The 14,868-nt window shown below is 45.9% G+C and overlaps 1 protein-coding gene across 13 annotated transcripts in view; it reads right to left on the reverse strand.

The window, feature by feature from the left end:
• Positions 1 to 14,868, reverse strand: part of appl1 (adaptor protein, phosphotyrosine interaction, PH domain and leucine zipper containing 1) — a 171,487-nt gene that overhangs the window by 62,213 nt on the left and 94,406 nt on the right. For all 13 annotated transcript variants that reach the window (XR_009446505.1, XR_009446504.1, XM_059649964.1 and 10 more), the window contains 4 exons: positions 12,992 to 13,050; positions 12,608 to 12,754; positions 4,038 to 4,120; positions 2,828 to 2,986 (listed from right to left, as the gene is read on the reverse strand). Coding sequence is in view for 11 of the 13 variants with exons in the window: in XM_059649964.1 (XP_059505947.1) it covers positions 2,828 to 2,986; positions 4,038 to 4,120; positions 12,608 to 12,754; positions 12,992 to 13,050 (448 nt within the window). In the remaining 2 variants the exon portion in view is untranslated. The remainder of the gene's footprint in view (positions 1 to 2,827; positions 2,987 to 4,037; positions 4,121 to 12,607; positions 12,755 to 12,991; positions 13,051 to 14,868) is intronic.

A 14,868-nucleotide genomic window follows, 5' to 3' on the forward strand; every position in this document is an offset into this window, starting at 1 on the left:
ATAGGCCCATTCAGAAAGTAAGGAGGCATGGGATTCAGGGAAATTTTGCTGTCGCGATACAGAATTGGCTGTCCAATAGAAGACCGAGGGTGGTAGTAGATGGGAAGTATTCAGCCTGGAGCTCGGTGACCACTGGTGTTCCGCAGGGATCTGTTCTGGGACCTCTGCTCTTTGTGATCTTTATAAAATGACTTGGATGAGGAAGTGGAGGATTGGGCTAGTAGGTTTGCTGATGACACGAAGGTTGGTGGAGTTGTGGATAGTGTGCAGGGCTGTTGTAAGTTGCAACAGGACATTGACAGGATGAAGAGCTGGGCAATGAAGTGGCAGATGAAATTCAACCCGGAGATGTGTGAAGTGATTCATTTTGGAAGGTCAAATTTGAATGCAGAATACATGGTTAATGGCAGGACTCTTGGCCGTGTGGAGGAACGAAGAGATCTAGGGGTCCATGTCCAAGTTGCTACCCAAGTTGATCAGGTTGTTGAGAAGGCATATGGTTTGTTGGCTTTCATTGGCAGGGGAATTGGGTTTAGGAGCTGCGAAGTTATGTTGCAGCTCTATAAAACTCTGATTAGACCACACTTGGAATACTGTGTTCAGTTCTGATCGCCTCATTATAGGAAGGATGTGGAAGCTTTAGAGAGGGTGCAGAAGAAATTTACCAGGATGCTGTCTGGACTGGAAGGCAGGTCTTATGAAGAAAGGTTGAGGAAGCTTGGGGTTTTCTCATTGGAGTGAAGGATGAGAGGTGACTTGATAGAGGTGTACAAAATGATGAGAAGCATAGATAGAGTGGATAGCCAGAGGCATTTTCCCAGGGCAGAAATGACTATCACGAGGGGGCATAATCTTAAGGTCTGGAGGAAGGTATAGGGGAGATGTCACAGGTAGGTTCTTTACACAGTGAGTGGTGGGTGTATGGAATGCTCTGCTGACAGTGGTAGTAGAGTCAGATACGTTAGGGACATTTAAGCAACTCTTGGATAGGCACATGGATGATAGTAAAATGTAGGACATGCATGGTTGTTTGATCTTAGATTAAGATAATAGATCGGCACAACATTGTGGACCAAAGGGCCAGTGTCATCCTGTGTTCTAAGATATAGATCAGTTGGAAAGCTGGGGACAGATATGGCAGATGGCATTTAATCTGGACAACTGATAGATGATGCACTCTGGGAGGTCAATTGCAAGAGGAAAGTATATAGTACACGGCAGGACCTTGAGGAGAACTGATATATTGCGGGATCCTGGGGTGCAACTCCATAGCTCCCTGAAAGTGGCTTGCATGAAAGTGGCATATGGCGTGCTTTCATCAATCAGGGCACTGAGTATAAAAGTTGGCAAGTCACATTGCAGCTGTGTAAGACTTTAGTTCGGCCACATTTGGAACACTGTGTGCAGTTCCGGTCACCACACTACAGGAAGGATTTAAGAGGCTTTGGAGAATGTATGAAAGAGGTTTACCAGCAATGGAGTGTATTAGCTATGAGACAAGCTAGACAAACTTGGATTGCTTTTGCTACAGCATCAGAGACTGAATTTGACTTGGGTGGGGGGTGGGGGGGGGGGGGAGGAGGGGGGAGAGGAGGCATGGGGAAGGATGCGACAGACATATATAAAATTATGAGAGGCATAGATAATGTGGATTGTCACAGTCTTTTTCCCAGTGTGGAAATATTGCACAGCGCACAGGCTTAAAGTGAGAGGGGAGAAGTTTAAAGCAGATATAGGAGGCAAGCTTTTGTTGCACAAAAGGGGCCAGGTGCCTGGAACATGCTGCCGGGGAGGTGGTAGAAGAAAATACGATAGCAACATTTAATTAGCATTTGGACGGGCATATAAACAGGCAGGGATATATCCCATAGAAGGGTGTGGACCATGTGTGGACAGATCGGATTAGTTCACAATGGCAACATGGTTGAGTCAAAGGGCCTCTCCCTGTGTTGTACAGTTCTATGTTAACAAAAATCAAAGCACTTCAGAATATCCAACCGAACAAAAACAAATTAAGTAACTATTTAGGAACAGAGGTTGTTGTTTGAAAATATATGTTGAAAATGACTTAAATTCAACTTGCAGGGTCAAGGAAGAATCAAGAAAGAAAAAGCTCTGGCACAAAATCAATTTCACAAGCTTCAAAATCTCCCCTCCCCCTACCGCATCCCAAAACTCGTCCTGCTCGTCCCCACCTCCCTAGCCTGTTCTTCCTCTCACCTATCTACTCCTCCCACCTCAAGCCACACCCCAATTTCCTACCTACTAACCTCATCCTGCCCCCTTGACCTGTCCATCTGCCCCAGACTGACCTATTGCCTCCCGACCTCCCCACCTACACTCATCTTTACTGGCTCCATCCCCGCCTCGTTAACTTGTCTGTCTCCTCTCCACCTATCTTCTCCTCTATCCATCCTTGATCTGCCTCCCCCTCTCTCTCTATTTATTTCAGAACCCCCTTCCCCTTCCCCATTTCTGATGAAGGGTCTAGGCCCGAAACGTCAGCCTTCCTGCTCCTCTGACACTGCAGTGTTCATCCAGCTCTACCTCTTGTTATCTTGGATTCTCCAGCATCTGCAGTTCCTATTATCGTTGATACAATCAATGGGCCAATGGCTGTTTCTATATTGACCCAAATTATTTTTTGCTCCACCAAATATTTGCTTCCCGGAAATACCTATCTGCTGTTGGCTTAAAGTCAGCTTCATATCCATGAAAAAGGCATTGTTTCTGATTGCAATTTTACATCATGTATATGGATAATAGTTGCAACTGATGATTCTTCAGAATCTAACAAAACATTTCCATGGTGATGCTTGACACTTACTTTCTTGTATTCATATAACCAGTTTTTCTGGTTAGATTTTTATTGATGTTGATTAGTTTGGTATCTGGATCAGGTAGATACAATGAGTCGCTGGCTACTTCCAGATCCTGAATGGTCTGATGCATGGTTTCCAGTTCAGTATCCATTTCCCGACGGACACTAGAACATGGACAATTAGATTGATTGTATTGTTTCAATAATATTTTAACCATTGACATTTTAATCTAATACTATCTAATATCACTCATTAAAACTATATGCAATAATGCATTTCACATTACTATCTATTGTAGTCCTGTCTGAAATAAAATACAGGGCACTATGCAAGTCAAACTCTGCCTTGGATGAGGATTTAATTCTGCATGTCAAGATCATTGTTACAGGTTATCTGGAAGGAAAGTGCTCAACCATGTTTCAAATGTGAATTTAGCTGAATCAGATAATATTACACACATCCAGATGCAGTTACATTTTTCAATCCAGGTAAAAGGAAAATTGGATTTCCTTCTTTCTCTCTGCCTTGTTGGTGCATGAAGGTCATCAACTGACTATTGATACATGTATGTTAATGGTGTTTTTGACAGTCAAGATAATCACAATCTAAATCAATCCACAAATGGGTCAATGACCTGTGAATCAAGGCAAACAAAAGCTCAGTTCGAGAATAGATCAATGATCTCAGTGCTCAACCACATTAATTATCAATCAGCTTTGTCAATTTATTTTTTAAAAACTCATTCATGGGATGAGGGCATTACCAGCTAGGCTAGCATTTACTGTATATTCCTAACTTTAATAGTCAGCCGCATTACTGTGGATCTGGAGTCACTTGAAGGTTAGTCCAGGTAAAATTAGTGGTCTTTTCCCGAAACGGTGATGGATTCATTGTCATCTTTGGAATCATTAACATCATCTTCATTTCAAATTTTTACTGCTTTCAAATTCCACCAATCACAGTACCTGGGTCTCTGGATTAGCAACCTAGCTATAATACCACTAAGTCATCGCCTCCACTTACTATAAATTTCATACTACCATTCTTATTTTCATACTGCAAATACAAAGCTGAATTAAATATAATGCCCATTTTATTAGCTCAAGTAGAATTTTTATTATCTGCTGGAAGGGGCTGAGAATATATTAGCATTGATTGAGTTAAAGGAAGAATATAATTTTTAATGAGAACATTTACAAAGTAATTTTAACTTACCCCTGTACACTGGCACCAATATTTGTCAGAAATTCTTCCAACTGTTGAGCCATGTGTTCAGAACCCATTCTGAAGAAGTTTATCTGAAATACGCAAATTATTAGTGCGCCTAAAGAAAGCAGTCCAGACATAGGTTTGTATTTTTTCATTCATTTATGGGATGCAGCCATGGCTGACTGGGCCAGCATTTTTACCCACCTCCCGTTGCCTTTGAGAAAGTGGTGATAAACTGCTTTCTTAAACTGTACTGGTTCATTTGGTCCAGGTATACTCAAAGTGCCTTTGGTGAGTGAGGAGTGGGAGTTGAGGGCATAAAGTACAAGGGTTCTGACCCGACATCACCAAAGGAACAGTAATGTACTTCCAAGTCAGAACAGTAGGTGACTTCAAGAGAATCTTACAGGCAGTGATGTTTCCATGTTCTCCTGCACTTCTTCTGGATGGTCTTGATTGTGATTTTGAAAAGTGCTGTCCAATGAATCTTGTAAATTTCTGTAGTGTACCTTGTGAATGGTAATGTACTGCTGCTCCTGAGCATTGACGGTGGAGGAGTAAATACTTGTGGATTGTGGCACTAATCAAACATACTGCTCTGTTCTGGACGATGTCAAACATCTTGAGTGTCGATGGATCAGTGATAATGGGAACTGCAGATGCTGGAGAATCCAAGATAATAAAATGTGAGGCTGGAAGAGCACAGCAGGCCCAGCAGCATCTCGGGAGCACAAAAGCTGACGTTTCGGGCCTAGACCCTTCATCAGACAGGGGGATGGGGTGAGGGTTCTGGAATAAATAGGGAGAGAGGGGGAGGCGGACCGAAGATGGAGAGAAAAGAAGATAGGTGGAGAGGAGAGTATAGGTGGGGAAGTAGGGAGGGGATAGGTCAGTCCAGGGAAGACGGACAGGTCAAGGAGGTGGGATGAGGTTAGTAGGTAGGAGATGGAGGTGCCGCTTGGGGTGGGAGGAAGGGATGGGTGAGAGGAAGAACAGGTTAGGGAGGCAGAGACAGGTAGGACTGGTTTTGGGATGCAATGGGTGGAGGGGAAGAGCTGGGCTGGTTGTGTGGTGCAGTGGGGGTAGGGGACAAACTGGGCTGGTTTTGGGATGTGGTGGGGGAAGGGGAGATTTTGAAGTTGGTGAAGTCCACATTGATACCATTGGGCTGCAGGGTTCCCAAGCGGAATGAGTTGCTGTTCCTGCAACCTTCGGGAGGCATCATTGTGGCACTGCAGGAGGCCCATGATGGACATGTCATCTAAAGAATGGGAGGGGGAGTGGAAATGGTTTGCGACTGGGAGGTGCAGTTGTTTATTGCGAACCGAGCGGAGGTGTTCTGCAAAGCGGTCCCCAAGCCTCCGCTTGGTTTCCCCAACGTAGAGGTGGCCACACCGGGTACAGTGGATGCAGTATACCACATTGGCAGATGTGCAGGTGAACCTCTGCTTAATGTGGAAAGTCATCTTGGGGCCTGGGATAGGGGTGAGGGAGGTGGTGTGGGGGCAAGTGTAGCATTTCCTGCGGTTGCAGGGGAAGGTGCCGGGTGTGGTGGGGTTGGAGGGCAGTGTGGAGCAAACAAGGGAGTCACGGAGAGAGTGGTCTCTCCGGAAAGCAGACAAGAATGGGGATGGAAATATGTCTTGGGTGGTGGGGTCGGATTGTAGATGGCGGAAGTGTCGGAGGATGATGCGTTGTATCCGGAGGTTGGTGGGGTGGTGTGTGAGAACGAGGGGGATCCTATTTGGGCGGTTGTGGCGGGGGCGGGGTGTGAGGGATGTGTTGCGGGAAATGCGGGAGGCGCGGTCAAGGGCGTTCTCAACCACTGTGGGGGTAAAGTTGCGGTCCTTGTAGAACTTGGACATCTGGGATGTGCGGGAGTGGAATGCCTCATCGTGGGAGCAGATGCGGCGGAGGCGGAGGAATTAGGAATAGGGGATGGAACTTTTGCAGGAGGGTGGGTGGGAGGACACGTATTCTAGGTAGCTGTGGGAGTCGGTGGGCTTGAAATGGACATCAGTTACAAGCTGGTTGCCTGAGATGGAGACTGAGAGATCCAGGAAGGTGAGGGATGTGCTGGAGATGGCCCTGGTGAACTGAAGTTTGGGGTGGAAGGTGTTGGTGAAGTGGATGAACTGTTCGAGCTCCTCTGGGGAGCAAGAGGCGTCGCCGATACAGTCATCAATGCAACGGAGGAAGAGGTGGGGTTTGGGGCCCATTGTAGGTGCGGAAGAGGGACTGTTCCACGTAGCCTACAAAGAGACAGGCATAGCTGGGGCCCATGCGGGTGCCCATGGCCACCCCCTTAGTCTGTAGGAAGTGGGAGGAATCGAAAGAGAAGTTGTTGAGGGCGAGGACGGGTTCGGCTAGGCGGATGAGGGTGTTGGTGGAGGGGGACTGGTCGGGCCTGCGGGACAGGAAGAAGCGGAGGGCCTTGAGGCCATCTGCATGCGGAATGCAGGTGTATAGGGACTGGACGTCCATGGTGAAAATGAGGTGTTGGGGGCCAGGGAATTGGAAGTCCTGGAGGAAGTGGAGGGCGTGGGTGGTGTCACGGACGTAGGTAGGGAGTTCCTGGACCAAAGGGGAGAAAATGGAGTCCAGATAGGTGGAGATGAGTTCGGTGGGGCAGGAGCAGGCTGAGACGATGGGTCGACCAGGGCAGGCAGGTTTGTGGATTTTGGGAAGGAGACAGAAAAGGGCCGTGCGGGGTTGGGGAATAATGAGGTTGGAGGCTGTGGGTGGGAGGTCCCCTGAGGTGATGATGTCATGAATGGTGTTGGAGATGATGGTTTGGTGCTCGGGAGTGGGGTCATGATCGAGGGGGCAGTAGAAGGTGGTGTCGGAGAGTTGGCGTCTGGCCTCAGCGATGTAGAGGTCAGTGTGCCATACTACCACTGTGCCACCCTTGTCTGCGGGTTTGATGGTGAGGTTGGGGTTGGAGCGGGGTAGGAACTCCCTACCTACGTCCGTGACACCACCCACGCCCTCCACCTCCTCCAGGACTTCCAAATCCCTGGCCCCCAACACCTCATTTTCACCATGGACGTCCAGTCCCTAGACACCTGCATTCCGCATGGAGATGGCCTCAAGGCCCTCCGCTTCTCCCTGTTCCACAGGCCCGGCCAGTCGCCCTCCACCGACACCCTCATCCGCCCAGCTGAACTCGTCCTCACCCTCAACAACTTCTCTTTCGATTCCTCCCACTTCCTGCAGACTAAGGGGGTGGCCATGGGCGCCCGCATGGGCCCCAGCTATGCCTGCCTCTTTGTAGGTTACGTGGAACAGTCCCTCTTCCGCACCGACAATGGGCCCCAAACCCCACCTCTTCCTCCGGTACATTGATGACTGTATCGGCGCTGCCTCTTGCTCCCCAGAGGAGCTCGAACAGTTCATCCACTTCACCAACACCTTCCACCCCAACCTTCAGTTCATCTGGGTCATCTCCAGCACATCCCTCACCTTCCTGGATCTCTCAGTCTCCATCTCAGGCAACCAGCTTGTAACTGATGTCCATTTCAAGCCCACCGACTCCCACAGCTACCTAGAATACACCTCCTCCCACCCACCCTCCTGCAAAAATTCCATCCCCTATTCCCAATTCCTCCGCCTCCGCTGCATCTGCTGCCACGATGAGGCATTCCAGTCCCGCACATCCCAGATGTCCAAGTTCTTCAAGGACCGCAACTTTCCCCCCCCAGTGGTCGAGAACACCCTTGACCGCGTCTCCCGCATTTCCCGCAACACATCCCTCACACCCCGCCCCCGCCACAACCGCCCAAAGACGATCCCCCTCGTTCTCACACACCACCCCACCAACCTCCGGATACAACGCATCATCCTCCGACACTTCCGCCATCTACAATCCGACCCCACCACCCAAGACATTTTTCCATCCCCACCCCTGTCTGCTTTCCAGAGAGACCACTCTCTCCGTGACTCCCTTGTTCGCTCCACACTGCCCTCCAACCCCACCACACCCGGCACCTTCCCCTGCAACCGCAGGAAATGCTACACTTGTCCCCACACCTCCTCCCTCACCCCTGTCCCAGGCCCCAAGATGACTTTCCATACTAAGCAGAGGTTCACCTGCACAGCTGCCAATGTGGTATACTGCATCCACTGTACCCAGTGTGGCTTCCTCTACACTGGGGAAACCAAGCGGAGGCTTGCGGACCGCTTTGCAGAACACCTCCGCTCGGTTCACAAAAAACAACTGCACCTCCCAGTCGCAAACCATTTCCACTCCCCCTCCCATTCTTTAGATGACATATCCATCATGGGCCTCCTGCAGTGCCACAATGATGCCACCCGAAGGTTGCAGGAACAGCAACTCATATTCCGCTTGGGAACCCTGCAGCCCATTGGTATCAATGTGGACTTCACCAGCTTCAAAATCTCCCCTTCCCCCACCGCATCCCAAAACCAGCCCAGTTCGTCCCCTCCCCCCACTGCACCACACAACCAGCCCAGCTCTTCCCCTCCACCCATTGCATCCCAAAACCAGTCCTACCTGTCTCTGCCTCCCTAACCGGTTCTTCCTCTCACCCATCCCTTCCTCCCACCCCAAGCGGCACCTCCATCTCCTACCTACTAACCTCATCCCACCTCCTTGACCTGTCCGTCTTCCCTGGACTGACCTATCCCCTCCCTACTTCCCCACCTATACTCTCCTCTCCACCTATCTTCTTTTCTCTCCATCTTCGGTCCGCCTCCCCCTCTCTCCCTATTTATTCCAGAACCCTCACCCCATCCCCCTGTCTGATGAAGGGTCTAGACCCGAAACGTCAGCTTTTGTGCTCCCGAGATGCTGCTGGGCCTGCTGTGTTCATCCAGCCTCACATTTTATTATCTTGAGTGTCGATGGAGCGGTGTTCATTCTGACAAATGGGTCAATTCCACTCCAGACCTGGGTTTTGTAGATGGTGAACAGTTTCTACAGGATTCATAGCTGCTGGTCTGCTTCTACAGCCACACCCAGTCATTAATGGGAGTGGACAATTGAAAAAAAAACACACATCTTCAATGAAGGGGGATTGGGAGCCGAGCACATCAGCCTAACGGATGAGGCAATGATCTTCAGCCAGAAGTCCTGAGTGGATGATCCAATTCTGGTCAATGGTAACCTTGCTGATGGTGAAAGATTCAGCGTTAGTAAAGCCACTGGAGTATCAAAAGGGTGATGAGTAGATTGTCTCTTGCTGGAGATGGTCATTGCCTGGCACTTAAGCTGCAAGTAACACTTGCGCCACAGATCAACTCAGCATGGATATGATCTAGGTCTAGATACATCTGGATATGTTCTGATTTAATATCCGAGGACTCGGGAATAATGACAAGCCTTGTACATCTGTACTTCCGACCTTTTCGATGGAGGGAAGACCATTGATTAAAGCAGCTAAAGACAGTTGGCCCTTGGATACTACCCTTAGAAACACTTGCAGAGATGTCCTGAAGCTGAGGTGACTAACCAATGACTCCTTCATTTGTGATGAGATCTCTTCTCATTCACTCTCAGGATTTGGACATCACTGGTTAGGCCAGTATTTACTGCCCATCTCTGGTTGCCCAGAATTCCTTCCCAAAAGGACAACAGTGAGTCAGATGGGTTTTTTCTGACAATCGACAATGGTCATTATTAGACCCTTAATTCCAGATTCTTTCACTGAATTCAATTACCATCATCTGCCTTGATGAGATTTGAATCAAGGTCCCCAGAATATTAGATAATAAAGTGTGAAGCTGGACGAACACAGCAGGCCAAGCAGCATCTCAGGAGCACAAAAGCTGACGTTTGGGTCTGGGCCCGAAACGTCAGCTTTTGTGCTCCTGAGATGCTGCTTGGCCCGCTGTGTTCATCCAGCTTCACACTTTATTATCTTGGATTCTCCAGCATCTGCAGTTCCCATTATCCCCAGAATATTAGCTGAGTTGTTGAATTAAGAGTCTAGTGATAATACTACAAGTCATTGCACCCTCTAGTGTAGCTAACGTAAAATTTGCTTCCTGATTTCCACTGACTTGAGTTTTGCTCGGGCTCCGTGATGCCATACTTGGTCAAATGTAACCTTGTTGTCAAGTGCGGTCACTCTCACTTCAGCTGTTTTGTTCATGTTTGAACTAAGGCTGCAATGAGTTCAAGAGCTGATTGAGCCTGGTGGAACCCAGAGTGTTTTTATTCTTTCACAGAATGAGGGTGTCGCTGACCAGGCAGCATTTATTGCCCATCCCCAATAGCCCAGAGGGTAGTTCACAGTCAACCTCGTTGTTGTGGTTCTGGAGTCTCATGTAGGCCAGACAAGGTAAGGATGGCAGTTTCCTTCCCTAAAGGAAAGGGAATTAGAGAACCAGATGGGTTTTTCTAACAATTGGCAATGGATTCACAGTCATCATTCGATTCTTAGTTCCAGATATTTTATTAAATTCAAATTCCACCATCTGCCAAGGTGGGATTTGGACCTGGGTCCCTAGAATGTTACCTAGGTCTCTGGATTAACAGTCCAGTGATAATACCACTAGGATGGCGCCTCCCCAAGGTGTCAACAAGCAGGTTATTGCTAAACAAGTGCTGCTTTCACAGCACTGCTGACAAACCCCTTTCATCATTTTCCTGATGCTCAAGAGTATACTGTGGAGTAGTAATTGACCGGGTTGGATTTGTCTTGCTTTTTGTATACAGGATATGCCTGGGTAATTTTCCACTTGTCAGGTAGATGCCAATTCTGCGGCCATATTGGAACTGATTGGCTAAAGACACAGTAAATTGTGGAGCACAAGTCTCTGTACTATTGCTGGATTGTTGTCAAAAATCATAGCCTTTGCATTATCCAGTTCTTTCAGCCACTTCTTGATATCATATAGAGTAAATTGAATTGACTGGGGACCTTAGGGAGATGGTGAAATGGATCATCCACTCAAGGCTTCTGACTGAAGATGGTTGTCTCATTTGTTACACTGATGCACTCAGCTCCCCAACCCCTTTCATTGAAGATGCGGATTGTTATAATTCTCCACTATCATTCATGACTGGGCATGGCAGGCCTGCAGAACTGAGATATGGTCTCTTGGTTGTGGAATGCTGAGCTAATCTATTCCTTGCTCCTGATGTTGTTTGCGAGGTTTGAGAAGATTTGTAGCTCAGGTTGAGGTTCTGGATGTAAGTTTGCTCACTGAGGAGCAAACGTACATCCAGAACCTTATGTTGTTTGTTATGCAAGTAATCTTGGTTGTACCTTCACCAAGATGATAACTCATTTCTAGGAATGCCTTGTGCTGCTCTCATATCTGAATTTCTCATTTCACGAAGGTTGATCCTCAAACTCAAAAGGAAATATTAGAGAGCGGGGAATATGCCAGGCTGAGGTTCTAGATTGTGTCAGTGCACAATTCCATTGCTGATGATAGCTTACAGTGTTTCCTGGATGCCCAGTCTTAAGTGGCCATATCTGTTCAAAGACTATCCTATTTAGCACGTTTTTAGTAGGAGACAATTCAGTATGAGAGTATCCTCAAAGCAAGGACAGGATTTAGTCTCCCCAAACACTGTGCAGTGCCACTTCAACTGTTCCTGTCATGGAAAGATGGTCTGCAGCAGATAGGTTGTAGAAAATGAGGTCCAGAATGTGTTCTCCTTGTGGGTTCCTTTGCCAAATGCTGCAAGTCCAGTCTAGCAAATATATCCTTTTGGACGTGTCCATCTTATTCACTTTGGGTAATGGACACCGAAGTCCAAATTGCCACTCTCAGTGCTTTTTCCAAGTGTTGTTCAACATGATGGAGTACGAACAGCTATTTTTTTTGGGGGTGGGGGAGAAGTGGGGTGGGGAATGGTGATGGTAATGGTGGTGTCACCAGTACATGGTAATCACTGGGAGGTTTCCACATCTTTATGTGACCTGATGCCATGAGGGCAACTCCCCATGATTCTATGCCACTATGCCAGCACCTCAGCTGAGTCTTTTCTGCCACTGGAGCAGACCATACCAAGGATGGAACGGATGTTTCCAGGGATATAGTACGTAAGTGACAGTTTGTTGCTTGACTAGTCGGTGCGAAAGCTCTCCCAATTTGGCACCAGTATTCAGACATCAGTGAGGACGACTTTGGCAAATTCAACAAAGGCTTACAACTAGCCATATTATGGTAAAATTTGTAACTTTGCTCAGCAATGGGTGATCTTGAATCAGCAACTAAGGATTGCTGTCAGTACTGTAAGGGAGCTTAAATTTCTGACTTACTTTATACCTAACCTAGATGCACTCAACGGTCATGATATGTTACAAAAAAAAACGTTACTTTTCATTATTTTTATGGGATTATGGATATTGCTAAGGGGTCTTGCATTTGTTGCCCTTCCCTAATGGTCTATGAAGTAGTTATGGTGAGTGACCTTCTTGAAACCCTTCCATCAATCTTTACAGTCATAGTGCTGCTGTGACGACTGAAGTTTATTTTCTCCTTAACTGCATTAAGGGAAACCATGGTATTTTACTTAGAAAGTTTGCAACTTAAATAGAATAATTATGAAAATAATTGAGAATATCCAAAAATTAAAACAACGTGTTGCACCAACTGACCTGCGCTTGCATATATCCCAGGAGAGGGTCTAGCAGTGCAATCTTTTTCTTGTACTGTAATGTGTTCAGCGCACAAAAATAGTGCATCATGGTCTGGTGCTGCTTCTTTCTAGATGTGTACAGATCTTCAGTTGCCTCTAGTTTCAACTGTTTGGAAAGAAGATTTTTAAAAACTCATCTTATTTTCAAACTTTTAAAGCATTAATGCAAATTGAATTGTATTAACTGTGCTTTTTCGAATATGTTACTGTTAATATGTCATGCATCACAACTATGTTTTCCTAGTCATTATGCAAAGAATATGGAAAGTGCCTGCTACAAATAATGTGGCAAAGAAAAGTATTCTTTCTTTAAGGAAATGAAAACCAAAGTTAGTGCTCAAACCTTATCATTTTCCTTCCGCTTGGATAGTCTGCTATATTTGTTAATAGCCATATCATGATCTGTGGGACAAACAAACAAAGCAATATATATTTGTTTCAAATGTTAACAGATACATTTAAACAGAATACAATGAGCCTTTTAAAAAAGTTAAAGTGTCATATCATTTAATGTTTCGGTCAAGAGTTAAATTAGAAGCTACCTATATAGTAAAGACCTACAGTGACACTAGGATGATCAACCATCCCAGATTTTCTGGAATTGTCAAAAAAGTTTGTTTTCCGTTGCAGGCATAGATTTCCTAGGACTCCAACTGTAACATATTATTCCAACAGTGAGTGAGCAGTCTGCTCAGAATGTCAATCAATTTTAATTCAAAACTCCTATCAACTTGTGAGGTAAACATTATTGAAATAATGTGAAGAAAACATTTAATGAGCTCAGAATTGAGAAGGTTGAGTCAATTTTATTAAACTGAAGTTGGGCAGTCCACTGGTGAGTTAGCACAAAAGTTAGTCTAACTTGGATAATAAAATTGCTGAAGATTAAAGACGTGCCAAAACATAGAAAATGGAGCAAGAACAGACTGCCTGCACTGCCATCAATATGATCATGGCTGATTATCAAACTCATTACTCTGTTCCTGCTTTCTCCCCATATCTATGCCCAACTCCTTCTTGAAAATATTCAATGTGTTGGCTGCAACTACTCACTGTGGCACAGAATACCATAGGCTCATAAAGTCATGGGTCATATAGCAAGCAAACCGACCCTTTGGTGCAACCAATCCATGCTGAACTTAATACCAAACTAAACTAGTCACACCTACCTGCACCTCGCCCATATACCTCCAAACCTTTCCTATTCAAGTATCTATCCAAATGTCTTCTAAACATTGTAAATGTACCTGCATCCACCACTATGGGGTACTGAGGAAGTTCAGTCCAGGTGCGAACCATTCTCTGTGTATAAAAAACAGCCTTTCATGTCTTGTTCAAATCTCTCTCCTCTCAACTTAAAAATGTGCCCCCTTTTCTCTAGAATGGGAGATTCCAAGCCGAGACAACTTCCATTAATTCTATCTATATCTCTTACTATTTTATAAACTGCTCAGTTTGCCTCTAAACGGCCTACACCCTGGTGAAAAAAGTCCCAGTCTACCCAGCCTTTCTATTTCACACAAACCTTCCATACTCAGTAACATCCTGGTAAATCTCTTCTGAATCCTCTCCAGCTTGATATATTCTTCCTATAACTGGGTGACCAGAACCGGACACAGTATTCCAGAAGAAGCCTCTACAAGCATCATTTTCCCCCTCATAAATCCATGCTGGCTTTGTTAGATCCTGTCACAGTTGTGCAACTGCTCTTTTATAATGGACTCTAGAATTTTCCTCACTACTGATGTCAGACTGACCAGTTTATAATTCCCCAATTCTCCCTATCTCCTTTTATTAAGTAATGGGGTTACATTTGCTACCCTCCAAACCACAGGTGGTGTTCCAGAGTCCGTAGAATTTAGAAAAATGACCACTAATGTATCTATTATTTCTCATGCCACTTCTTTAAATACTCTGTAATGTAGATTATTAGGTCCTAGAGATTTATCAGCATTTAATCCCATCAACTTCTCCAACACCATTTCCTTGCTAAAACTGATTTCCTTCTCACTGGACCCCGAGTTTCCCCAACAATTTTGGGACATTATTTATGTCGTCCTTGCAAAAATAGAACTATACTATGTAGTTGATTAGTCTGTCATCTCTTCATTCCTTACTATAAGAATTAGATTAGAATTAGATTTTATCGTCACATGTACTCAAGTATAGGAATACAAGAGCACAGTGAAAAGTATACAGTTGCTATTCTCTGGTGCCAGC

This window comes from Stegostoma tigrinum, chromosome 11 (genome assembly GCF_030684315.1).
Source record: "Stegostoma tigrinum isolate sSteTig4 chromosome 11, sSteTig4.hap1, whole genome shotgun sequence".
In the NCBI taxonomy this organism is placed as follows: domain Eukaryota; kingdom Metazoa; phylum Chordata; class Chondrichthyes; order Orectolobiformes; family Stegostomatidae; genus Stegostoma; species Stegostoma tigrinum.